Genomic DNA, 27475 nt, shown 5'->3' with positions numbered 1-27475 from the left:
CATGTATGTGGCTTGGAAAAGTGTGGGCAAAGTAAACTTCTGGTCTTCAGAAAGCTCAGAGTTTTAACACACGTCCACTCCTCAACCTTTCAGCAACTACTTTCCAGATACTTCCCTTGCATCACCATGTAGACAGCCCGGCTTGGAACTCACGAGGATCCTCCTGCCTCGCCTCCGTTGTAATAGGATTAAAGGTGTGCACTACCACAGCCGACCACACACCGTTTTCTTTAAAAGACAGTCTATGGGGTGTGGTTTGTGAGAGGCAAAGCTTTGTTTTCAAGTATAAAGCTCATCCATCGTCTGCTTTCCATCTTTCGTTGTCAACTGTGGGCGCCAAGGATGAGACAAAGACACCGCACGATCCAAGAAGACGCTCAGGAAATCAGAGACCGGTTAGTTTACCGCTAAACTAATCTGTTTACGAGAAGAAGGTGTGCGCAGGCGTGCTGGGAACGGCCGCGGGGCATGCTGGGCCCGCGACCTCGGCCGGTTGCTAGGAGGCGGGGACGCCTGCCTGCCGGGGAGCCGCGTCGCTGCAGGCCCTAGCGGGCCAGTGGAGTTGAGCTACGGCGGGGTTTGTCTTCCCTGGGTGCCCCGCGCTTGCTGGGCCGAAGACACGCGGCTGCCCCGGCCTCGAGGAGCCATGGAGCCTGGGAAGGTCGGTGTGCCGCGGGCTCCGGCCCGCGCCCGGGTTCCCCCACTCTTCCGCAGCACTGGGGAGACCTCGTTTCTTCCTTGGCCTGAACTGAGGAGAGAGCTGGAGGCGGAGTTTGGGTCCAGGTCTTAGCTTTGCAGCAGCTTCTCCCTTGTCTGCTCCAGGTGCGGTTTATGGAGGAGTTTCTGAACTCACCCAGAGGCATGGCTGAGGATCAACTTTGGTCTTGAGGCACCCCTTATGGGGACTGGTCATCTTTGTAGATGGTTTAAAACAGAACAAAACAAAAAACAAAACAGGTGCAATGTTTGAGTCTACAGTACATACAGTTGTTGATTTTTAACTTTTGTAGGCCATTTGTATTAGGAAAAATCTTGTCTTTAGGTTTTCTGGTTTGGTGGAATACAGATTTTTAAAGTGTACCCTTATGATCCTATCAATTACCAATGATAAATCTTATGGATTACCTCAGTATCTGTTATAATGGATCCCCTTTCATGTCTGCTTTAATGAATTTGGACCTTCTCCTTCCATCTTTTGGCTTGCTGGGTAAAAGTTTGTCCATTTTTTTTTTTTTAAATCAAAGAACCAGCTCTAAGTTTTATTGATTCTTTGTATTATTTTTTGTTGTTACTGTTTCATTGCTTCCAGTCCTGAGTTTGGTTATTTCTTGCTATCTACTCTTTTGGGGGTTTTATTTTTTCTTGTTTTCCTAGAGCCGTCAGGTGTATCATGAAGTTACCAATATAAAATCTCTCCAGTTTTTTGACGGAAGCACTTGGTGCTATGAACTTACCTCTATGACTATGTTCATTGCGTCCCTCAGGTTTGGGTATGTGGTATTTTCATTTGCATTCAATTCTAAAAAGTTTTTAATTTCCTTTTGACTGAATTTTCATTCAGCGGTGAGCTGTGCGGTGTCCGTGAAGTTTGTGTGCTTTCTGTCATTCCCGTTGTCGATGTCCAGCCTTAATCCACAGTGGTCGGGCAGGATGCAGGGTGTTACTTCAGTTTCTTATACATGTCGAGACTTGCCTGTGTTCTAATATGTGGTCAGTTTTGGAGAAAGTTCCATGAGCTGCTGAGGAGAACGTGTATTCTTCAGTGTTTGGGTGGGATGTTCTGTTTATGTCTGTTGTGTCCATTGACTTAGGACTGTTGTTTAACTCCAGCACTTCTCTGTTTAGTTTGTGTCTGGATGAGCTGTCTGCTGATGGGAGTGGAGTGAGTACTGAAGTCACCCACTGTTACTGTGTGAAGGTCACTATGTGATTTTAGCCGTGATAGTGTTTCTTTCATGAATTTGGGTGCCCTTGTGTTCGGTGCATAAATGTTTAGAATTGTAATATCCTCTTGGAGTTTTTTTTTTTGATGAGTATGTGGTGTCCTTCCCCATCTCTTCTGAAGTCTTGAAGTCTATTTTGTCACATATTAAAATGCCTACACCAGCATGTTTCTTGGGTTCATTTGCTTTGAATATTCTTTTCCATCCTTTTATTCTGAGGTGATACCTGTCCTTCAGGGTGAGGTGTATTTCTTGGATGCAGCAGAAATATGTACCCTGTTTCCTAGTCCAGTCTGCTAGTCTGTGTCTTTTTATTGGGGGATTGAGATTATTGATCTGGGGAGTTATTAATGAGCAGTGTTTATTCCTGTTATTTCTGTTGTTGTTGTCGTGGGGCTGCCCCCCCTTTTGATTTACTGTACTGGGATTGTTTAATTCTTGTGTCATCTTGTGTGTAGTCTAGCAGTTCTCAACCTGTGGGTTGCACATCAGATATCCTGTATGTCAGATATTTACATCATAATTCATAACAGTATAAAAATTACAGTTATGAAGTAGCAACTAAATAGTTTCATGGCTGGGGATCACCACACCATGAGGAACTGTATTAAAAGGTCACAGTGTTAGGAAGTTCGGAACCTCTGCTGTCATCAACCTTCTCTAGTTTTCCTTTAGTGCCTTCTGGAGAGCTGGGTTGGTGGACAGCTAATTGTTTTGCATCATGATATGATTTTCTTTCTCAATGGATTGTGATTGATAGTTTTGATGGGTAGAGTAGTTTGGGCAGGCACCTGTGGTCTCTCAGAGCTTGCCTAGGTCCTTCCTGGCTTTTAAAATCTCCATTGAAAAGTCAGGTGTTACTCCAATGGGCCCATCTTTATATGTGACTTTGTCTTTTTCCCTGGTCACATTTAATATTCGTTCTTTGTTCTGTACATTTAGTGTTTTGATTATTATGTGTTGTGGCCAGTTTCTTTTTTTAGAAAGATCTAAGGGGACAGTGGTTCTCCACCAAGAGGCTGAAGCCCGAGGGAATGGAGGTGAGCTGGGAGGAGGCCTCTATCAGGCTTTTAAACATGAGTTCTGAGACTAAGGGCTTAGTTCCTTATACTTTTGCTTTGTTTTGCTTGAGACAGGGTTTCTCTATGTAGCCTTGGCTGACTTGGAACTTGCACTGTAGACCAGGCTGGCCTCAACTCAGAGATCCTCTTGCCTCTGCCTCCATAGTACTGGGATTAAAGGCTTGTGCCACCATGCCTGGCAGTTCCTCCCACTTTTGAGGCAAATCCTTTACCAGGTGAACCACTTCTAGCCCCCATTACTTTTCTTGACAGGTTTATGAGATTCAAATAGTGTCTTTGACACAGCATAGTACCTGATGTACGTTAAATGATAAATGAAAATTTTGTCTATTCTCACCTACTGTTTTCTATTTTTGTATACAAAAAAAATCACCTTAAATGTAATTTTTAGAACATCAGTGATCTTTTTTTATTTTGCTCCTGTATTCTGTGGATTTGGAATTAGTGAACACACACAACTCTGATGGCTTAATTCTGTTCCTCTAACATCTGGGGTCTCAAATAAGCAGATGCAGGTTTGGGGCTTGTACCTGGTGACTCATTGGGTGGATGCTCTCACATTCTGGCCTCTGAGCTGATGCAGTGCGGCCTCTGCTATGCCTAAATTGGAACATCTACATATGGCCTTTCTTCTGTCATGCCACTTTCCTTCGTTACAGCTGAGCTCCTGTACTAGGTAGCCCAAGGAAGGCCAAGTGGGAGCCGCATTCCTTGGTAGTCACACCGCATCCTTCTGGCCTATGATGGGCCAACCGCCGTAGAAGGAGCAGAAATCCCTGACTCAGCCCTGTGCTCAGTATTTGGGATGAGTTTATTGTGGCCTATCAGAAAAATGTTTTCTGGCATTTTTTTTTGTTTAAATTAAGAAATTATATGTATGGATGTTTTGCCTGCCTGTATGTTCGTAAACTTGCCTGTTTTCTGAGGAGGCCAGAAGATGGAGTGAGATCACCAGGAACTGGAGTTACAGACAGTTGTGAGCTGCTGTGTGGGTGCTGGGGTTTGAACCCAGGTCCTCTAGGAAGCAGCCGGTGCTCTTAACTGCTGAGCCATCTTCCTAGTCCATGTCTGACGTGCTCACAAAGTGCTTTCTAGATCTGCTCTTTAACTGCCATCCTAATGTTTCCTCTTTTATTTGATACGATTTAGTATTTTTTTAAGTAGCTAAATGAATGTATCCTGTAATAATTATGGATCACTTTAGACTAGTGAATGATTTAAACAAATCTACATTTGTATCTTTTTTGTTTTCTTTTGAGACAGAGTATCCTTATGTATCTGAGGCTGGTCTCAAACTCTCCATTCTCCTGCCTTGGCCATGTAGGCTCTGCAGTTCCAGGTGCGGCCCTATTCTTGGCCCCTATTGGGTCATCTTTCATTTCAGTAGGAGAGCAAGTATTTTCTAGTTAATTATTTTTGATACAAATAGCATAATGAAAACAAAAAATTTGCTATTTTAATTTTTTTTTCACCTAGAATCTCCTTATACAGCCTAAGTTGGCTTGGAACTTGGACTCTTCCTGCCTCAGCTTCCTGAGTGCTAGGGTGTGGCTATGTGCACCATGCCTGGCCTGATAATTCCTACTTTGTGCTTTGCTTTTTAGAGAAGAACCAAAGATGATACTTGGAAAGCCGATGAACTCAGAAGACACCTTAAGGTAATATATTTTAAAGACTTATTTGGGATTCACATGGAACCTTCATGGGTTCTGGACAGTGTGACCAGGCTTACAACTTGCACAGCTTTGGTTACAAGGAGTTCATTTCAGAGGCCTTTTTGACTGAACGATGAAGCCAGGTGTTTAAAACTTCTGGAACTATTATGGGTTATGGTCCTGCTCTGGGTCTGAGGTGTTCTGTTTGTTAGCCCAGTCTGGCAGCCCCACCAGCTTGAGTTTTGTGATTGAGATTTAGTCCTTCTGAAAGTTTCATAATAGAGGCTTAATTAATTAATTATAAACAGGGTCTCACTCTGTAGTCCAGGCTGGCTTTGAATAGAAGTGGCTGTGATCTTCCTGTCCCATTCTCCTGAGTGTTGGGATTACATGTGCCGCCCATGTCTGGCTTTGCTGCTGCTGTTGTTGACACAGGGTTTCACATGTAGCCCTGCCTGGCCAGGAACTTATACAAACCAGACTGTCCTTGAATTCCCAGAGATCCACTTGCTTCTGCCTCTTGAGTGCTGTGATTAAAGGTGTGTGCACCATGCCCAGCTGGCTGTATTCTTTATGTGGTAACCAAGTGGTTCTTGCCTTAACAACTTTAAAACACAACTTAATTATCTCTTTCTACTATAGGTTGTATTTTACTGATGGCATTTCATGTTTAATTTGTCAATAAACATGAACATCTCTGATACACGGGGTGATTGCTAGTTAGCATATTTGTAGAAGTGTTAAGTAGGACTCCAGTTAGTATTTTAAGAATATTCATTCAGCTCCACCTCCCATCTTGCTGGACTGAGAAAACAGCTGCAGCCAGTGATTTTTAAAAAGTGTTTTAGATGAGTCTTTCTGTCTAGATAGTGGAAGTCAATGCACACGTACTTTCATGGTCAAAGAAGATCTTCCTTGTGTTGTTTTAGGCTGTACAATCAGGTAGTCCCAAGGAAGAAAAGAAACTCAGAGAAAAGAAGTTGCACAAGGAGTCAGAGCTGGGCCTTTTAGAATACAGAGAACACAAGAGCAGGGACCCAGACCGAGAAGCCCGACACAAGGAGAAGCTTGCTGAGAGAGACCTTCACACCTCCACAGAACATCTTCGTGGGGAGAGAGATCGGGAGAGGCACAAGGAGAGGAGGAAAGAGGTAAAAGACCGTGAGAAAGACAAGCTGAGAGAGAGACATCGAGAGCAAGATACAGAGAAGCCTCACAGTCGAGGCAAAGACAGAGAGAGAGAGAAAGACAGAAGAGCCAGGAAAGAAGAGCTCAGGCAGACTGTTGCCTACCATGACCTCCTGGGGCGAGAGGCGCGTGGCAGGCAGATGCTGGAGAGAGTGGAAAAAAAGGTCCACACAGGTGCGTCTCTGCATTAGGGATTCACCCTAGCTGCTTGCTAGTTAGCTATATTTATTTCACTCCATTGATTTACTGACTGATTGTGTGCATGCCTTCCACATTGCTGAGATGGGGTCTCTTTCTGCACATTATGTACTTTAGGCTAGCTGACCTGAGAGGTTCTGGCTGTTCTCCTCTCTCCACCTCCCATCCTGCTATAGGAATTCTGGGATTACAGCTGTGTGCAACTGCATCCGGCTTTTCATGGGTTCTGGGGTCTTCGGACTCGATTGGCTGGTGTTTTTACTCGCGAAGCCCCTTTCTTTGCCTATATTTTGCTTAAAAGTTTTCACTGTTTGAAGCATTTCCCCTTTCAGTTCATCGTTGATTTTTCTGTCAGGTTTTCATGGATGCTTTAGCTTTAGACCTGAAGTTGCTGGTTCCTATTTTCTATTTGTTACTATGAGTTTTTTTTTTTTTTTTTTTTTTTTTTTTTTTTTTTTTTTTTTTTTTTTTAAATTCAGTCAGCAGGGAATTATTTTCATAGTATTTACTAGTGTTTTTACTTTTGAAACTCTTCTTGATTTATTATCTCAATAAATCTTAGTCTCTGTGGATAAGCAAAAATAAAGTACTTTAATAAAAGTATTCCACCAAAATGTTAGTTTTATTGTAGTGTTGGGGATTTAGGGATCAAACTGAGGCAAGGACTCTACCACTGAGCTAAAGCCCTGCCCTTTGGATTTTCTTAATTGTAAGCTAATGTTGCTTCTCGGTGATAGCTGGCTTTTCTGTATTGGGGAGTCCTCTGGACGTTAGCAATTCCTGGGCGATTCATGAGCCTCCCCTGTGGCGTCGCATGCAGGTTGTGCGGACGCTGTTTCCCCACTTGCAGTGCCCAGTGCGCTTCAGCTCCCTTTCATGTGCTGTTTGTGAGGCCCCTCCCCACTTCCAGGGGAGCACAGACTCGGCCCAGGGGAGCCAGCTTGTCTCAGTGACAGATTGGGAGAGAAGAAGAATTGTATCTGTTCCTAGCCTGCCATATTCAGCTTCTACTTTACGTTTAGATACTAGCACTTGTTACTCTTGAGTTTTGAGACATGTCTTGGTTGAAGAATGTTAAAATGCAAATTAATGAACATATGTGCAGTTGTGAAGTGTACAGCAACATTATCAGGTGGCTTTTTTGATAAGGTAAAGTTTGGGAATATTAAAAATATGCTGTTGTATTTTTTTAGCAAGTAAAGTACGAATTGAGGAAAGAGAAAGGAGAGATGAAGATTCTGAAAGAGGAGATGAAGACAGAGAAAGAAGATACCGAGAAAGAAAGGTACACAGGGCCGAGCCTGAGCTCAGGCTTTCCATCTGGCCAACAGAGCATTTGGGAACATTGTGGTAATCTGATTAAGAAGGGAATGAAACTTCTGTCATTTTCTTTTTTAAAATACATTTTCAACTTTTAATTGACATACAAATAAAATCACATTTCAGCACAAATAAATATCGCCATAGAAGGGATTCCTCCTGTTCCTGGTGTGGGTGTTTCCATTAATTACTGCTTGTGTAACACTGTCTAGGGGCAAGTCTTGGGCATGCTTTAAAGGCTTAACTCTGCTGTGCACTTATGATGCTGTTTTTTTTTTAAAAAAAATTTTATTTGAGCAATCTTAGAAGTAACTGCAAATTATGACATAGACAAGTCTGTCCTTTGGCAGACAGAATGCTTCACAAACCGTTTTCCTATTCTACAGTGATGTAAATAGTTGTCTGGGTTTTGTTGTGGGTCTATAAAGGTCCTTTAGACTTAGCTTTTTAATTCCCATAGTTTGTTTTGACAAGGGATCTCAGGTACTGACCTGCCTTTAAGACTGAGGAGCTCAGACAGAGCAGCCTAATTTCTCTAGAAATACTGTCTTAGTAGAGATACACGGGGTGACCAGAGCTGAGGAGAAATGAGGAAGGAGCTTACGGAGACTCTCGAATGTCCCCCAGTTGGTGAAAGGAACATAGAGAACCAAAGCATGACGTAGGAGTGAGTGAGCGTAGTGACCCTTGGCTGGGCTGGATCGAGTCAGGCTTGCTCAGGGTCTGCCTTGAAGGCTCCGAGATGGAATCAGAATTAGGATACCATGGCAATAACTGCCGTCAGGAGTGACTCAGTGAACTTTGGTGGTGGTGTTGGGACAAAGACCTGACCAAATGATAGCTCCTTGTCTGGGTGGGAATGAGGGACAGTTAAGGGAAGGTGGCATACTGTGTCACTGCATGGAGCAGCAGCCGCCTGCTGCAGGTGTTCTCCACAGGGACTGCCTTTCCTCAGACGTCACGAAGACTTTGCAGCAGGGACTACAGGACTGTGGAGCTAAAGGTGAAGGGAAAATTAAGAATGTGGTGGAGCAGGAAAGAAGGCAGATTCTGTTTGCTTTGCTGTGTGTCTGCACTAGTTTTCTGTTACTATAGTAGTATATCCAAGGAAATCAGTATATAAAAAAGAAAGGTTGACTTTGGTTCATAGTATTGGAACTTTCAGCCCATGACTGTTGTGGGGTGGTGCCACGTTGTAGGACAGCATGGTGGGGCAAAGCTACTCACACCCCAAGTCAGGGAACAGAGAGCAGGAGGGAGGGGTAGGAAGAGATGAGGCCCAGAGCCCCTCGGCCTTTCACGTGGCTGCACCTCGTGCAGGTCCACGGTACCTCCCAGCAGTGACACCCTGGAGACCAAGCCTTAACATCGGGTACCCAGACCATCATCCTGGGGAGTTTTGCATTTTGAATGTCAGAGAGGGCGTCTAGGCTTGGATGATGTTGCTCTGTAGTGCTTGTTGTTGGCGTGGATGAGGATTGCTTTCCATCCGGGACAGCGGATTGAGGGTTTTGGGGATACAGGACAGTGCCAGCCGTGTGATTTTTTTTTCTGCTTCTTTCACCATAGTACACAGAGACAGTGCTTGTGCCCCCTTTGCTCATGATTTCACTGTTGGTTTCCAAGCTGCAGTATGGAGACAGCAAAGAGAACCCTCTCAACTACTGGCTGTACAAAGAGGAGAGTGAGAAGAAGCACAGGAAGGCAAGAGATGCAGATCGGGAGAGGAGGCACCGAGACAGAAGCAGCACGAGGGAGAAGAGGGAGAAACACTCGAAGGAGAAGGGGAACTCGCTCTCTGACAGGGAGACGGAGGAGAGACCCCGAGAGAAGCGGCACAAGGAAGGGCTTCATCATGACGAGGAGAGGCGCCGAAGTCACTCGGACAAAAAAGAGAGATCTGCCAAGGAAGAGCACAGGAAGAGGGAAGCCAAGGTACCATTCTCCCCGGCCACCGCCTGCATGGTCGTCTTGAGGTCGCCGTGTAGTAAACGTTGCTCAGTGTAGCCTGGTAATGTTAGGATCTGCTGTCTGATACCCTGTTAGGTTTGGTCACTGGACGAAACACCTGACAGACCAGTGAAGGGAGCACGCTTTGTTTCGTCTTGTGTTTTCAGAGATTCATCGTGTGGGGAGAGAACAGCCTGTGCTGCAGCCTGTTAGGCCCCCAGCGTATGCGACGGTGCCACCCACGTTAGGTGGGCCTTTCCCTGCTTGAGCTTAACTCTCTGGACACATCTTCATGACACAGTCCGAGGTGTGCTTTATAAATACTGTGGGAACTTCTCTATTTAATCAAGTTGACGTAGGTAACCATCAAAATGGTTATGACATATGAAAATGTGACTTAGGTCAATACTTTGTAATCAACAGAGGGAGATTACTGATCTTTTAAAAAGTATGAACTCAAATCCTTTAGGTATGTGGTGAGTGTACTGCCCCCCACCCCGCCAGATGTGAGGTCTCGCTGTGTTGTGCAGGCTGGTGTGGAGCTCGAGTGACCCTCCTATCTGTCTTCCTCCTCCTCCTCCTCCTTTTTTTTTTTTTTTTTAAAGACAGGGTTTCTCTGTGTAGCTTTGGAGCCTGTCCTAGAACTCACTCTGTAGAGCCAGTTGGCCTTGAACTCACAGAGATCCACCTACCTCTACCTCTGCCTCTTGAGTGCTGCGCTCAAAGGTGTGTGCCACCACTGCCTGGCCTTCCTCTGTCTTCCAATCAGCATAGATTACTGGTGTTTGCCATCACAACCAGCTGTTAATGTACATTTAACAGAAAATTAAAAATCTGTCATTAAAACTTGAAATTTAACATTAGAAAGGTAGCTATTACTTTTAAAGGAGAAAGTGATCAAGCTACTTGTTTGAATCAATTTGAATCAGAATTGATAAACAGTTTACAAAAATGAATAAAACTGTGTAGCTGCTGATTGTATAGATTCTAGTTTCCTCCTGTATGCATTTACTTCATCATTCTAGTCTGCGTTTTCTGGGACCCTCTGTGGCCACTTTTGTTCTCAGATACATACTTTGAGCTGCTGTTTCTACAGAACTTAAACAATTGTCCTGTACCTGGTCACATGTATATTATATAATAGTCACTGTAGAATAAACATCCCTCAAACATTTATCATTTGTTTATGGTGAAAGCTTAAAGTCCTTTTAGTTTTTTAATGTGTATAGTATGTTCTTACAAGGGTATCTCTGACAATAGATTGTTATGTTGTTATGTTTATAAATACTAATCAGCCGCACCACACAAACCCTAGAAAACATGGGTTTCCAGCCTATTTGCAGTAGTTAAATTTATGATTGAATTTTTTGTTTCATGTTTGACTTTTGCTTCTAGGAACCTGAAAAGGAAGACCATGATTTAGAGGCTACTGGGACTGAGGAATATCTGGCCAATTTTGAAGATGATTTTGAAGTATGTATAAAATTTAAATTGTTCCCAGTTTAACAATGTATTCTTAAAAATTAGTGCATGTGTAGTATTTTTTTTTTTTTTTTTTTTTTTATCAAGACAGGGATTCTCTATGTAGTCCTGGCTATCCTGGAACTTGTTCTGTAGACCAGGTTGGCCCTGAACTCAGAGTTCACTTGCCTCTGCCTCCCAGGTACTGGCATTAAGGGTGTATGCCACCACTGCCTGGCGCATGTGTAATAATTTAGTAGGCCTCATCTCTCTAGTCCATGTCTGTTAAGTTTTTATGTAGATCTGGTTATTACCTGTGCAAAGCTCACTATGTTCCCACCAGTGCTTGTCCTCACCGTGTTTGGTAATTAAAGAGTTTTATAGTTTAACCTCATTGTAAGTGCGCTACATTCAAACACGTGTGTGTGTGCATATCTCACTATATGTATGCACAACCCTTCACAATCTTAACACAAGGTTTATACGTTTTTAATATTTCTTAGTATACATGGTTCTATATCACATGGCTGGTTTTTAGAAGAACACAGGCAGCAGTATATTGCAAATTTACAATCCAGCAACATTAAAATCAGTGCATTGTAAAATCTCCCTTAGCCATAATAAGGGTTTTGCTTATTTTAAATTATAAATTGTGATGTTTTGTTGTATGTGATATTAATTCAATTGCTTTAAAGGTGCCAAAATTTTTATTATTGTTCATAGGATTACGAAGATGACTTTGAGGTTTGTGATGGAGATGATGACAGCAATAATGAGCATGACTCTAGAGAAAAAGCCGAAGAACTTCCTCCAGCCCAGAAACGGGAGATACAAGAAATTCAAAAGGCAATCAGTGCAGAGAATGAAAGGGTTGGAGAGTTATCGTTGAAACTGTTTCAGAAGCAAGGTCGAATGGAGTATGAGAAGGAGTCCTGGGCAGGTATGCACAGGGACACTTAAAACCGGGAAACATGTTCTGGACGCTATGTAGACATTTGCTGAAAAGTCCCACAAGGTGGGCAGATGTTATACTTGATACATCAAGTAATCCTATGCTTTGTGCCTCCCTGTGCTCCACCTATGGCACAAGTCGTGTGTTAAGGGTGGCTATGAACTGTCAGTCACTGTGGTGAAGTTTTCCTGTCCCAACCGCCTGCTCCCAAATAACTGGCAGCTGCTTCCCAAATAACTGACTCAGAGATTCAATATAAATTATAAATGCTCAGCCAGTAGCTTGGGCTGATTACTAGCTAGCTTTTACATTTTAAGTTAACCCATATTTCTTATTTACTTTCTGCCATGTGCCAGTACCTTTATTAGCATGGTACATTCATCTCCTGCTCCTTCTGCATTTGGCTGGCAACTTTAGACTCCACCCTTCCTCATCCTATCATTCTTAGTTTGACTTTCCCACCTAACTTTATCCTCTTCAGCTATTGGCCAGTCAGCTTGTTTATTAAACCAATCACAGTGACAAATCTTCACAGTGTACAAAGGGATTATTCCATAGCAAGTTGCTGTTCTCCGTGTACTTCTATGCATATTGCCTGCGCTGTTAACCTCTGGTAATGTCCTCCTTGAATTGTCACCAAGCAGCGGTCACATTGTTGTCAGGAGGATTGGGCTATGTGTCAGCAGAAGAGCTCCATGGGGCAGGTGACAGGGCTGGCTAGCCCCACAGAGGCCCAAGAACGTCCTACAGAACAGAGGAGAGCCCCATGAAGTGGCTGTTAGGCTCAGGGTGGCACTCACAGCATGTCAGGAAGCACACTGCCTACTGAACTTTTTCCTGAGGAATTTCCTTTATGAAATTTGAATTGTATTTTCTGAAAATTCTTGACATCTGGGCAGGATAAGTTATGAGAATGAGAGTAAATAATTTAAATCACTTAAAGAGTTATGACATTTAATAAAATATTTTCTTTTGAAATAGCACAAATGGGAAAATATTAGACTTATCAGACTAAATAATCTTGTAGTCTGCAATGGATAAAGCTAAAAGCAATTAGTTATTACTACAGTGTAATAATGCAAATGGAAGTCTGGAAGAGTAATCAGCAATCACATTGTGTGCCTACAAACTGTTGGGCAGTATGGATACTTAGTGCTCTGTAAATTGAGAGCTAGAAACATGAAGGCCAGGGCTGAACGGGCTTGGCAGAAGAAAGAACCCAGCCTTTTTACTGTGTGGACTGGCTATAGCCCAGGTATTGGTACCATGGACTCATGATGGAGAGGCAGTGTACCTAGATCCATGTAATAAATCCATGAATAACCTTTTCATTTCATACATTTTTCCTTGGCATGATCTCTTCCTTAGCCTACTTAATAAGATTAATTGTTCACTCTCACACACATTACTCCCTAGAAAATAGGAACTTTGGTTTTGGCTCTCAGCATTAAACTAGTACCAGGGGACAGAGTGCAGGTGATTACAGTGACAAAGTCATGTTCTGTGCTGTAGGTGGAACTCAGAAGAGGTTTAACAGTGCTCGTTCTTGTACTGTTTGAGGGTTTCAATCTTGACTTTTAATATCAGCTAGCTGCGTGAGCTTGAGCAGGATTCTAGTTTCCTTTCTGTTGCTGTGATAAGATACTGAGACCATAAGCAATAGGGGAGGAAATGATTTGTTTGTATACACTTCCAGGTCACAGCCCATCACTAAAGGAAGTCAAGGCAGGAACCCAAGCAGGAGCTTGCAGCAGAAACGCTGGAAGAATGTTGCTTGCTGGCTCCCTGTCTGACTCATTCACCAGCTCATGCTTAGCTAGCCCAGGACTACTGGCTTGGGGATGGTGTCGTCCATAGTGGGCAGAGCTCTTCTGCATCGGTTAACGTAGTCAAGCCAGCCTTTACAGACATGTCCACAGACCAACCTGATACAGTTGCTTAATTATGATTTTCTTAAGGTGATTCTAGGCTGTGTCATGTTGACAGTAAATGCTAGCTAGGATAGACAGTTAACATCTCTGCTTTTCAGTTTCTGTAAGGGTAAGACCTTATCTAGATTGATAATTGAATAAATTAATACCATACAACATACAGTTTGTAGTAGCAAACTGTACCCGTTTGGCTAACCACAGCTGTCATAGAGCTGGTTTAGGAGAACGTTCTGCTGCTGATTTAAAGAACGTTCTGCTGCCTCCTGGGGTTTATTTGCTTATAAACTTCTCATCTTACCATTTATTTTTGTGGCTATAGGAAACTGATAAATACTTTTTTGCAGTGCACCGATGTCAACCATAGTGTCTGAAAGAGTTTTGACAACTCCAAAAGGCATATCTCCGTTGGTGAATGAGTTCCCAGTGCTGAAGGGTTCAGAAGTGGCATCTGTGACTTTAAAGACAGAGACAGGTGTCCTCATTTTAGAAGCTGGGACAGCTATTCTCTCAAGGTTGGGTTGGAGCTTTGCAGGTGGCATACTGATGTTCACAGCATGACCTACCCCATTAGTGCCAAGACTTGTACTTGGGTGTGGACCAGATACATGGTCTCCTCCAGAACCACACCCTCTACATCACTGGCCCTATGCTTTGAGGATTAGTGAGATTATGTACACAAAAGGCCTCTGAAGGTATATAAGCCACAAGATGGGTCTATGTCTTAAACTCTTGTTAAGTGCAAATACATGTCCAAGAGGATTGAGGAAACAGATTAATATACAATTAAAATAAACATGTTGATAGCAGAGAAATTGAGGAACCCTTAGAAGAAAGTGGTGGATTGTGGGTGATTGTTTCCATCACAAAAGATAGACTAAGGGGTTGTTTTTCACAGTATGAGCCTTTTCTGTTAGCCCAGTAATGTGGACATCATGTCTTTTGAAATTTCAGTGTTCTGATGAAGCACATAATTTTCTTACTCTTAACTTTCACATATAATTTTTGTCATCTGTGGACACCACACACACACACACACACACACACACACACACACACACACACACACACGTTCCCCCAAACAGTCTTATCACTGCAGGTATTCCAAGCTCAGTAGATACTGTATTTTCTCTTCTCCATACATCCTCATGATTAAGTTTAGTTTGTGAATTAGGTATAGTGAGAGGTGAACGATAGCAGAACAGCACAGCAGTCTGTTATAACCAAAGCCAGGTGAATGTGGGCTTCTCTAGGTTGAAATATTTTATGATCCTCTACTTACCCATCTTGTGTTGATAGGAGGCGATGGAGTGATTATCTAAATTGAGATGAGTGACATGGGTACTGGGACATATCTAGACTACTACTTACCTGACAGTAGTATGTCAGAAGGAGGATCATCTTTGGGTGACAGATCGTTGGGTCTTGATGACCAGTGGTTGTGGATCAGGAGCCAACAATGTCAATGGCGAGGAGTCTCAGTTGTTGTGTAAACATTTTTGGAAGAACATTTTAATGGGAAGTAGCATTTCCTCCTACCCCATTAGAATGTTGCTGCTGAGGTCATCCTGTGGTGATCCTGAGGGTGATTTTCATGCTGGGTTTTATGTGAGTCATTGTCCACAATTTTGTGTTTTAGTATCTGTGCAATTGAAAATGTTACAACAGTGTTGATCAGTTTTGGTAATGTCCACCTTGCTGGTTGTATTTCATCTTCATCTTTCTATGCTCTGTAGGTAGTTCACAGGTTCTTCCAGAACCTCATTTGCTGATATTCTATGGCCTTCAGTATTTTCTTCTACCTTTTCACTGAGAGCTTAAAATCCTGTTCCTCAGCTTGACTTGTCCTGAATGATGTCTGTGACTTCCCAGTGGCTCTTGGTGCCACTCCATCAGTCCTTCCAGCAGTCTCTGTTTTTAACTCATTGTAGTGTTGTATGGTATTGCATCAATTTAATGATTCCCAGCACCAGACTGTGTCCCCATCAGGACCTATGTCAATTATGGTCATATGCCGGACAGGCATATGTGGTCTTGTCAAGCACAGAGCTGTCTGTCATCCGAAGGGCCTGAAGCAGTGTGGTGTATTTGGTATAAAAATACAACCTTGAGGTTTTCATTTTATCGACAGATTCTGGTGGTCAGGTGTGCTGTTATTCTTAGTAGGGCTTTAAATAACCCTTTTCCTCCCAAGTCCGTCCCCCCCCCCCCCCCCCCCGCACTTCTTAGATAAAGCATTGGTATTGGTAGAATCTTTCCATAAACAAGATGGTGTCACCTACACTCTGACTAAGTTGCTGGAACATGTCCAAGTGCTTTGCTTTTGTGAATGTGAACTCCTGGCTCTGCGCACTGCACCTGACTTTGTCATGTACCCTGTTAGGGCACTTCGTGTAGTGCCAGATTGATCCATGGTTTCATGTTTTAAGCCCTGCTTCCTTCTTTTGCACATTTGTGTTGGCTTTTGTTTCTTTGGTAATCTCCTTGTATAGCCCAGGCTTGTCTTCAACTCTTAATTTTCCTGCATCAGCCTTCTGAGTGCTAGGATTGCAGGCATATATCTGCCTCTTCACAGTTTTGTGAATGTAGTTTCCACCTGGCATCTTTCAGAAGAGCCTGGTTTCATTGCAGTTGAAGACTTGCTTCAGGTGGTGTCCTTCCTCCTAACTGGCTTCTTCACCTGCAGGCGAGGGGGACCCTTGCTGAGGCCTTCATAGACCAAGTGCTTTCTGAAGGGTTGGTTTGTTTTTATTTTCTGAGTGTCCTGCATATGTGCATACACATCATACATGCGGAGGTCCGAAGAGGGCATCAGATCCTCTGAAACTGGGATTATGGACAGTTGAGAGTGAGGACCCAAACCCAGGTCCTCACCAAGAGCAGCAAGGGCTGGAGCACTGAATGATCTCTAGTCCTCAAGTGCTTTCTGATACAACAGTTTGCCGTCAGCTTGAACACATTTCTGTTCATGTTCTCCAACACAACTCTAGTGCCTTGTCCCTCTTAATTAGGCTCACACCACGTACTGGTGTGGAAACTTCTGCAGGTTAAGATGCTGCAGCACATGTAGCATGAATTTCTTATTCATATTTTCATGGATGGAGGATTTGATTTTACTGTTGAACTCAGCAGCCTCGGGGTTTTTTTCTTTCCTTAAATTGAGGACATTCACATTTTTATTTTAAGGAAGCTCTTTTGAAAATTTATTTGCTTGTGTGTATGTGTGTGTGAGAGAGCATGTTCTCTCCTTCCATCTTGTGGGTTCTGGGGATCAACTCAGGTGGTCAGGCTTGTTGGTAAGTGACTTTATTTGCTATGCCATATGGTTGCCCTTGAGGAAGGTTCCTTTTTGGTAAATCCATATTGCTATTCTTGTCCTTTTAGGGCATCTTTCAGGGTTCCCTGATGCCAAGAGAGCTGATCTGATAACTGTGACTGAGTTGGGGGCAGGGAGCACCTATAGCCTGCCTATACTGAACGGAAGGACCGTTTACATTCTAGACAATGCATTGTGAGAGTTCGTCAAGCTACCCAGAACAACATGCAAGGGAATGCTTACAACTGCTGGTTTTGGAATTACTCAGTTAATAATGTTGAGACCACAATTGACTGTAGGTGAATGGAGTCTTAGAGAATGAAACCATGATTGAAAGTTTACTGTATATCTTATTTCTTTTTTCAGACTACGTAGGATAGGAACAGAAAACTATATTTTATATATACGTTCATAAGTATTTCTAAAACTCTTACTGGTATGATTTATCAATTTCAAGTAAAAAATTATTGAGTACGATTTTATATATGACTATAATTGTTTTACCTTTTTTTTTTTTGCTTGAAGGAACTGTTTCATTGTCACAAAACAGCCTTTTTCCCCCTATGCAGATGCAAATGATTCCATCTCCAGAACCCCTGTTTGTGGGATTTTTGTGGATTTTGCAACAGCCTCGCATCGCCAGAAGAGCCGGAGTCAGGCTCTCAAGCAGAAGTAGGTATACTGAGGAGCTTGACACAGGTGCTTGTGTGCGTGCATGTCCTGCGTGGATGGAATCCAGGTTCTTGTGCACTTTAGGTGAATGTCCTCCCATTGAGCTGACCTCAGCTATAACTTTGTGTTAGTGCCTTTAATGTCCCTTTCCTCAGCATGGTCTTAAAGCTAGAGTTTCCCATGTTTCATTGTTGACTGTGTAGGTGAATTGTCTGGATATTGAACCCAGTATTTTGTTTATTAGGCAAGCACTCTACCTCTAAGCTGTATCCCTACCCTGGTCAGTTCTTTAATTAGTATTACAAGTCTCTTTGTGTTCATCTCTTATTCTGGTTACTGTGTACTGTTCTGTATACTAGGTGCTTGTTATCTAATGTCTGCAGTAAATTCATGGCTGATTGTTGTGGACTCAGCTCAGGAGTCCATGGTCTGTTTTGACTCCAACATAATCACAACCATACATTTTAGATCTGGTGGACAGATTCTTGCTAAGGCAGATTGAGCTTGGCTCATGCTGCATTGCGGCTCTGTGGCACTGATCTTTTGAAATATAGGTAGAAGCCTCCATGACCTAATGGTTTTTGTATTATTGTATGCCTGTAAAACTATCAGCATGTAAATGATACCAAGGTCTGCCACCAGCTCAAGCATTAATTAGACCCCTTTGAAGCATGTATGGCTTTATATAGCCTCTGAGTGCCTGGAAGGCTGAATGTGGGGAAATACTTCTCTAGGCAGTCCTGTGTGGGCAGAGAACCCTAGAATATTCATCTCAAAGCACAGTCTTTCAAACGAGTTAAATAAATTTATAACATTGGTTCTGCAGTGGCTGGGGGACTATAACTTTTAATTTTGGCCTCCCACAAAGTCTGTGATAGTTGTGATCAGGGACATTGAACCATAGTGGCTACAGAGCAAGGTCTGGAGCCACAGAGAAATGTTACAAGCAGGGTTAGAGGGTTGGGGAAGAAGAAAACTTTTTTTTCTCCTGCCTTCTTTCCTTCGTCTTCCACCAGGTGGGCCTTGAATGACCAGTGAGTCAATAGAAAAAAGTTATGCTGCCAGTGCATGAATGAAGTGTATTCTGTTAGTAGGCTATAAACGTGTATTCACTCAGTGATGAATACTTCCTTGTGGAGTAGATGGAATGTTAAAAAAATGACAGTGTCCCAGTGTCCAGTGCAAGCATAGAATAAAATCTTGGCTGTAACAACCTGACAGGACCTTTGAGGAGGCAGTTTTCTATGATTATAAAATGCATCTACCCAGTGACAGATGCTATTGAGCAGTGTACAGCTGTCAGAGCAACATTCCTTTCTGAACTAGGTGTTTCACAGGATGTGGACAGGACTCCGACCTCTTTCTATGACGAACAGTTTGTATCAAAAAAACTCTTCAGCTGAAACCAGCTGTGAAAGTTGGATCTAAAACAACAGCAGTATGCTCAAACTCTGAGATGGCTGCATGAACTAGTAACAGCTGGGACCACCAGGACCCAAAGGACTAAGCTCTACAAGACAAGTGTAGAGTGCCAACCTTGTGTTGCTGCTGTATTCCCATTCCAGGGGCTGTATGTGTCTCTCAAGGTGGTCAATTCAGGTAGAAAGCAAGAGTAGGAACTTTGACATTCACTTAGGGCTGGGGAGATGGAAAATGTTTAGGACTTTGAAGTAGGAGAGCCTTTGCTAAACACCCCTAACTTTGGTTGACGCTCCTAAGCCTCCATGCTAGGAATAAAGGCAAGACTGAAATAGATCTGACATCACTGCATGGCGCTGAGCCTCTGATCATCCCAATAGGACCTGTTGAGTGTGACCGACTTGGATTCTCCTTGCCAGGAAGAAATTAAAAAGAAAATATCCAAAATTCCTACAGAATTTTCTACTCATTGTCTGTTGTCCAGTAAATTACTAGACACATCAGAAATTGGGATCATATAACTAAAACCAAGAGTGAAAACCAAAGAATAGTAATAGGTCCATGTATGATCTTGAGAGTAAGTAATTTGATCTGGATTTTTAAAATAAGATTATAATAGCATGTGATTAATGTATGTATAAGTAAATTAACAAGCAATATATTTGATCAGAACATTGAAATCAGTGAGACAATCAAATTTTGGACTCTTCTCCAAAAATACAATAATTGAAACTAAAGATTGATTAGTTCAATAGCAAGTTATTAGAGGTGGCAGGTTAGTGGGTTGGAGAGAGGACAATGAGAAGTTTCCAACTTGAAGAGAAGATATGGAAGGGCTGATAAAGAGACTACACAGTTGTGACACAGAGTGAGACTCATCTAACATGTATAATCGAATCCCAGGAAGGACAAAGAGAAGGACCGGGCAGAAGCTGTACTTTAAGACATACTATCTGCAGATTTTCAGAAATCTATGAATGCAATCAAGTTAAGGCTTAAAAGGTTCAAGAAGCATACACGTAGATAATAAAGAAGAGCAAACACAACCACAGTGGAGAGAATCCAGTCAGACTGCTGAGCACCAGATGCCAGGGGCATGGGGAAGCTGCAGCTTGAAAGTTGGAGCAGACAGCTTCAGTGGGAGGTTTGCAAAGGAAAAGACAGGCCACGGTGACAGACATGCTCCAACTAAACAAGCCGAAAGTGAATAATGTCCTTTAAAAATTAAAGTAAAAGCTACACATTTTCAGACCTACAAAAACCATGAGAACTCCTTGCTCACAGACCTATACCAAAAGGAAGGGACATTGTTTCAGGCAGAAGCAACTGATGCCAGATAAAAACATGGACTCCTAAAGAGAGGACTGAAAAAGGGAAGGGTATGTTTATGAACAAATAGAAATCAACACTGACTGAATAAAAGACTGTAGTATCTTGTGAAATTAAACATATAGAATTTACTTCTTAACAGTTTAGCCCAAGAATTGGAGAAATAAAGGGGATAATAAATTATTGTAAGGTCCTGGCAAACAGAGATAAAAAACGCTTAATTTAAATTAAATTTTAGTAGGGCAAGGGTACTTGTTGAAATATTTAGGGTACCCATTCAAAAGTAATAAGAAATTATAACAAATGAATAAGCAGAATAATTAAAGCACATGATCAATCCAATGTTAGGCAAGAAAAGCAAAAACAAAAGAATAGAGAATATATGGAAAATAGAAAGATGGTAAAGTAACCTAAAACGTATCAATAATGATATCAAATGCTTGTAGATATTAAAATTCAATTTTAAGGCATAGATTTTACAACTGGAAAAATAAGTATATTTTAGTGTATTAGTTAGGGTTTCTATTGCTGTCAAGAGACACCATGACCACAGCAACTCTTATAAAGGAAACATTTAATTGGAGTGGCTCGTTTACAACTTGTTTACAGTTTGGAGGTTTAGTTGATTATTGTCGTGGCAGGAAGCAAGGCAGTGTACAGGCAGACATGGTGCCGGAGAAGGAACTGAGAGTTCCTACATCTTGACTCACAAGCAACAGGAAGTGGTCTGAGACACTGGTGAGGGCGGGGGAGGGGGCATATCTTGAGCATGGGAGGTCTTAAAGCCCGCCCCCACAGTGACACACGTCCTCTAATAAGACCACACCTACTCCAACATGACCACACCTCCTAGTAGTACCACTCCCTTTGGGGACCATTTTCTTTCAAACCACCACATTTAGGAAAGAAACTTTGCATGCCAGACACAGAAAGGCTGAAAATAAATGGGTGGGGAAGATGTGTCAAGCAAACACCAACTAAAACAGTCTGATGTCAGACATGTCAGGCAAAATTAAGAATGAGGAGGCTACTGTTACTTCATACTTAGCAAAGCCTGACACTCCACACCTGTTTATCCAACAGCAGTGTTACAGCATACATACACCAAAAATCCAGCAGAACCCAAAGGAGAAATAGTGTCCACAAATGCAGTAAATGATTTTTAAAAATAATCTTTCCAGGTTTATATATTTTATTTTTCATGTGTATGGGTGTATTACTCATACATGTGTCTGTGCATTGCATCCATGCCTGGTGCCCAGAGAAGCCACAGAAGTCAGGAGAAAGTATTGGAATTATGGACAGTTGTTAACGACCACGTGAGTGCTGGGAATTGAATCTGGGTCCTCTGCAAGAACAGCATTTTCATAATTGCTGAGCCATCTCTCCAGCCCACACAGCCAGATTTTTTAAAACACACTTTGGCTTTTTGGAGATAGAAATTTAGTGCCAACAAAAATATGGTGGAGTTTTATAACATTTAAACAGTCAATGGACCAAAGTGACATAGAATATCACTGACCATAAAGGAATTAAGCCTCAGATCAATAAAAAGTCAAGGAGAAAATTTCTAGAAGTTAGAAAATTAAACATTGTAGTTCTTGGTGAACATAAGTAAAAGAAGAAATTAGGAGAATTTTTGGTGCTGGTGGTCAGACCGAGGCCCCCTCTGTACTAGACACATGCACTGAGCCACACCCAGGCCCACAGAGCCACACCCAGGCCCACAGAGCCACACCCAGGCCCACAGAGTCACACCCAGGCCCACAGAGCCACACCCAGGCCCACAGAGCCACACCCAGGCCCACAGAGCCACACCCAGGCCCACAGAGCCACACCCAGGCCCACAGAGCCACACCCAGGCCCACAGAGCCACACCCAGGCCCACAGAGCCACACCCAGGCCCACAGAGCCACACCCAGGCCCACAGAGCCACACCCAGGCCCACAGAGCCACACCCAGCCCACAGAGCCACACCCAGGCCCACAGAGCCACACCCAGGCCCACAGAGCCACACCCAGGCCCACAGAGCCACACCCAGGCCCACTGAGCCACACCCAGGCCCACAGAGCCACACCCAGGCCCACAGAGCCACACCCAGGCCCACAGAGCCACACCCAGGCCCACTGAGCCACACCCAGGCCCACAAACTGCTTTTAACAGTGACAGTGAAACCTCTGCCTGGGATGTACTGAACCTACACCAGCAGACACACAGTGAAGGGAGAGTGAAAAGGCTTGATATCAGTGGTTCAAGCAGCCATGCCAGCAGCCTGGGAAAAGGCAGCAATTAATTAGAAATTAAAAGGAATGAAGTAAAATGTAAGAGCAAAAATCTGTAACATGGAAAGCATTTATAATAAATTTAGCAAAGCCAAAATTATTCTTGGAAATTTTTCTTAAAATGTATAAACTCCATGGTAGGTCTTGATTAAGTACAATAAAGGAAGAAAACAAAGACGGTAAAAATGGAAAAGAGAACATTACTGCAGATCTTACTCAAATTAAATGAGATTATATAAATAACTGCCAATAACAATTTAGGTGAAGTGAGTAAACCTTAGAAAAACACAGCTCATCACCATAGATCCAAAATGCAGTAGAACATTTAGGTATCCATATGTTTGTTAAATGTATTTCATATGTAAACTACTTTCCTACAAGTTAAAGTACAAAGTTGCCTATAGTCTTCTAAATATCTGAGGAAATAACTCCCACTTTCACAGATTCCAGAGAATGGAAAAATAGGCCACATTTCTAACTTCTGAATTTTTTTCCTGAGGCTTAGCCAGGCTTTGACTTAAAACTTTATGACTATGAAAGTGAAAAGATGTGTGTGTGTGTGTGTGTGTGTGTGTGTGTGTGTGTGTGTGTGTGTGTGTGTGTGTGTTTACACGCACGTGCATGAGCATACATAGAGTGTGGAGTGGGGACATGATTTATTATAGCCTTTGTCTCACTTGACTATGTATGACGAGAAGTCTCTCAAAAGGCTATCCAAAGCTGAGCAGTGATGGCACATTCCTTTAATCAGCACTTAAGAGGTAGAGGCAGGTGTATCTCTGTGAGTTCAAGGTCATCCTGGTCTACAGAGCAAGTTATAGGACAGCCAAGACTACACAGAGTAACTCTGGCTCAAAAAACAAACAAACAAGCAATCAAATTACAGAGTGAGTTACAAGACAGCCAGATCTACACAGAGTAACTCTGTCTCAAAAAACAGAACAAACAAACAAAAAATCAAACCAAACCAAAAAACTCAAAAGGTATACAAATGATGAATAAGCAGAAATTCTCATATCAAAGCAAGTGGGTGGTCCAGTTCTTAGACCAGACAAAATCTGAGAGCTGGTGGACTAATGATCTAAGTCCTGGAATCCAAATGCTTAAGAGTCTGGAGTTCTGATGCCCAAAGGCAGAAGAGGATGCCAACTCCTAAGTAGAAAGCAAGATTTCGTACTTCCTGTGCCTTTTGTCCCCCCAGAGCCACCAGTCTATTGGGTTACACAAGCTCACTGTGGACAGATGCTCTTCAGTCATCTCAGCGACTCAGATGTCAATGCCTCAGATACCCTCACAGACACTTTGGGATAGTCCAGCTACCCCAGTCAAATGATGACTCATCTGGATGTCTGTTTCAGCAAAGAGGCAGACTCATGCTTTTGAATAGCCACCTTAGTATCCCTAAATCTCGTCATCCATCACACAACGACACCCAAAACGTGTAATACCTTAGAATTAGGAACACAGGGTTGGGTTAACATCAACTCATGTCATTATCACCTTCCTAGAACAGAAAACTATGTAGTCATCTCAACAAATACAGACGACAACAACAGCATCCGACATTACAAAGAGTAGCACATACTATGAAGACCCAGGAAATTAAAAAAAAAAGTGTTCTATTTTTATCACAGTAAGGGTGTGTGTGAATTCATACCTTTTAGGATGCTGATTCTGAAAATTATATAGAAGTACTAAGAGTCAAGAGTAGTGAAGACATTATTAAAGGAGAAAAGATTAGAGGCTTTGAACTCAGATGCCAAAGTTAATTACAAAAACCCAGTGATTGTGCTGTATTCTTAGCACAAGAAATCAGTCTGATTAAGTACAGGGTGGGGAGCATCAGCCATGGCACACTGTCACTGAGTGTGTGGTTGCTGTGCTGGAGTAGATAGATGAGTGTGTAGAAACAGTAAGCCGAGCCCCGGCTTGAGCCACCCACACAGGGAAGATGCGGACAGCCGGGGAACGTGGGGTGTTCTTCACTGGCTGGGGAAAATAGCTGAAGGAATTTTGGAGACAGAATTGAAGGTAGTAAGTAGAAAGTTACAGGATAGTGTCCAGAGAATAAGATGATGGAGAAGTGAGAGCTGCTGTGAGGACTCAGTGTGAGTGGAGAAGGACAGGCGAGGAGAGAAGTGAGAACAAGTGTACTGAACTCCAGCAGTGGGGGAGTGCTGGTGTGTGGAAGACATAAAAGCTCTTCGTGCTCAGCTTGCTTTAGCCTGGGGGAGGAGACAGTGAACAACTAAGGGTTGAGTCCAGGGCCCGTCACCATTAGGGTGTCTGGGAGAAAAGAAAGAAACCAGTATAAACGGTTGGGAAAGAAGACTGAGGCAGCAGGAGGAACCAAGTGTCGGGCGTACCGCTGTCAGATGCTGTCCCCTGTGGGAATAGGCTGCTGTAGCCTCCAGGAGGATGTACTGTCAGAAATGTCATCATACCAGCCAACACGCTAAATACTGAAAAAAGTGAATTATCAGTCATATGGTATACATATGTTGTAACTTTATCAACCTTCGTGTACTGCAATGGACCAATTACACATTTTGGTTCATGATATATTCACACCATTACTTTGTGACTGTTTTTATTTAGGTTTTTCCCCCCCTTTCTGCTAGGGCTCTAATGTAGGGTCTCTTATAAGTTAGGAAAATATTTGGCCACTGAGTTATACCCTCAGCTTCTATTTAATTATTTAAAATAATTATTGAGTACTTGAGACTCACTCTTATTACTTATATGTGACCCTAAGATACACCCTCCTGCATGTTCCTGAGTGTATTATTCAATTTAATTTTTGTTTCCAATCTGTTTTAAAGGACACGAAGTGCAAAACTGCTCCGGCTTATTGATTTAGACTTTTCATTCACCTTTTCTCTCTTGGACCTACCACCAGTAAATGAGTATGACATGTATATTAGGAACTTCGGGAAGAAGAATACCAAGCAGGTTAGTAAAAGCTGTGTTACCTAATGGAAGTGTAGTGTGTGTGTGCACCTTGTGTCTGTTCTAGAATATTAGAATTGGAATGGTCTCTGAAGGTTGCAGCTGAGAGAAAGTGTCTTCTATAACTTGGTACCATAAACTCAAAGAATGGAAAGTCTAAAGATAGCCCGGTGGGCATGATGAATGACTGGCACAGAGGACAGTGTCTCAGTTTCTTCTCTGATAAAATACCCTGACAAAAGCAACTTAGGGGACAAAGAATTTATTTTAGCTCACAAGTCCAGGTTACCGCCCACCATAGCAGGGAGGTCTCAGCAGCAGGAGCCTGAGAGAATTAGTCCCGTTACATCTGCACTCAGAAGAGTAGATGACAGACGCATGCATAGTTGTGCTCAGCTTGTTTCTCCCTATTTATGCCATCCAGAACCCAAGCCCAGGGAACAGTGTCACCCACTTCTAGGCAAGATCTTCCCACATCAATTAGTGTTCAAGAAAGTCCCACATAGGCCAACCTATCCCAACCTCAGGAATACTCACCTTTAAAAAATTTTTAAGTTAGCTTTTTTAAAAAAAAAGTAGTTGCTTTTATCTTCAGCAATGGCAGATTGCTCTGAAATTGAAGATAGATGTTAATTCTAACCCCTTTTTTTCTCTAAGGCATATGTTCAGTACAATGAAGATAATGTTGAGAGAGATGTTCAGACTGAAGAGATAGAAACCAGGGAAGTGTGGACCCAGCACCCAGGAGAAGGCGCTGCTGTTTCTGGAGGTAATCTCGGTACTCTTGAGTGTTGAATGTCTACTCTCTTTACAGTAGGTTTCATTTTGTTACTTACTTCCTTTTTCTTGTGTGTTTCTTTTTGATGTGGTTGATAGTACATGACTGTGGAAGTGCCTTTTCATTATTCCTTTGATAAAACAAATTAGCTCATGTTAATGAATGAGATTAGAGCTGTTGAACCACTGGGAATCATTAAGTTGACCTAGAACCAGGGTCTGACCCCTGACCTGGATTTGTAATGAGGAGGGGAAGATACCATATTCCAAATACTCACCATATGACTGTAGGACAAACTCTGTTCTGAGACTCGGATAGTTCTCATCAGCATAGAATTTTTGCTTTTTAAGTGCAGTTTGAAGATGTGTTCCATTAGTGCAGACCAGAGTTTCTAGAACACAGATGTGCAGCTATCCAGATGGATTATACATTACTGGTTGATTTTTTTTTCTTAAGGAATGTCTCTGTACAGCAAGGAATATATCCTCAGGTAGACTTCAGCAAGGAAGCTCTAGGCATTGTATCTCTTATTTCAAGTACCCCAGACAATAAGTGTTGCAGATTTCTCATCTGTAGATGCTTGACCTGTAACCTAAAACTGGCACCAGACACACTGGTTCCTTTTACTGTATTCCTTAATACAGTTGAATTGGACTCAGCTCATAAACTTACTATAGAACCATGTGAAATTGGAAACAGCCTCAAATAGAGAATGTAATGCGATGTTCTGACTTTTCCTAAGGGTCTCAGTATTTGCAACACTGCTTTGAATGCTGTGATTTATTAAGCATAACTGTTTTGAAGTTGACTTTATTAACTTAATAAACCTACATTTTATTGTAGGTAGTGAAGAAAAAGACTTCTCTGATGTCATGGTTGTACCAAAGATTGACACTCCACGGTTGTCTAGTTTTCTCCGGGCAGCATGCCAGGTACATTCTGTGTTGCATGTCCTCTTCTATGTTAGTGCTTAAGGGTTCATTATTTTCAGAAATAGTGCTACTGGAATCTTGGAGCTTTGTGGCTTAGAATCAGTTCTCCATTTTCTTACAG

The 27475-nt window shown here is 42.5% G+C and overlaps 1 protein-coding gene across 1 annotated transcript in view; it reads left to right on the top strand.

The window, feature by feature from the left end:
- Window positions 1–479: 479 nt before the first annotated feature.
- Window positions 480–27475, top strand: part of Dync2i1 (dynein 2 intermediate chain 1) — a 51975-nt gene continuing 24979 nt past the window's right edge. Inside the window, exons 1-11 of the mRNA XM_028880917.2 lie at window positions 480–661; window positions 4630–4683; window positions 5610–6042; window positions 7260–7351; window positions 9013–9321; window positions 10732–10809; window positions 11521–11737; window positions 17563–17665; window positions 25518–25647; window positions 26302–26413; window positions 27266–27354. Of these exons, the coding sequence (XP_028736750.1) occupies window positions 647–661; window positions 4630–4683; window positions 5610–6042; window positions 7260–7351; window positions 9013–9321; window positions 10732–10809; window positions 11521–11737; window positions 17563–17665; window positions 25518–25647; window positions 26302–26413; window positions 27266–27354 (1632 nt within the window). The 5' untranslated portion in view covers window positions 480–646. The remainder of the gene's footprint in view (window positions 662–4629; window positions 4684–5609; window positions 6043–7259; window positions 7352–9012; window positions 9322–10731; window positions 10810–11520; window positions 11738–17562; window positions 17666–25517; window positions 25648–26301; window positions 26414–27265; window positions 27355–27475) is intronic.

Source organism: Peromyscus leucopus, chromosome 14 (assembly GCF_004664715.2).
Source record: "Peromyscus leucopus breed LL Stock chromosome 14, UCI_PerLeu_2.1, whole genome shotgun sequence".
NCBI lineage: Eukaryota > Metazoa > Chordata > Mammalia > Rodentia > Cricetidae > Peromyscus > Peromyscus leucopus.
Note: the sequence above shows the minus strand (reverse complement) of the source record. Positions and strands in the feature narration are given on the sequence as shown.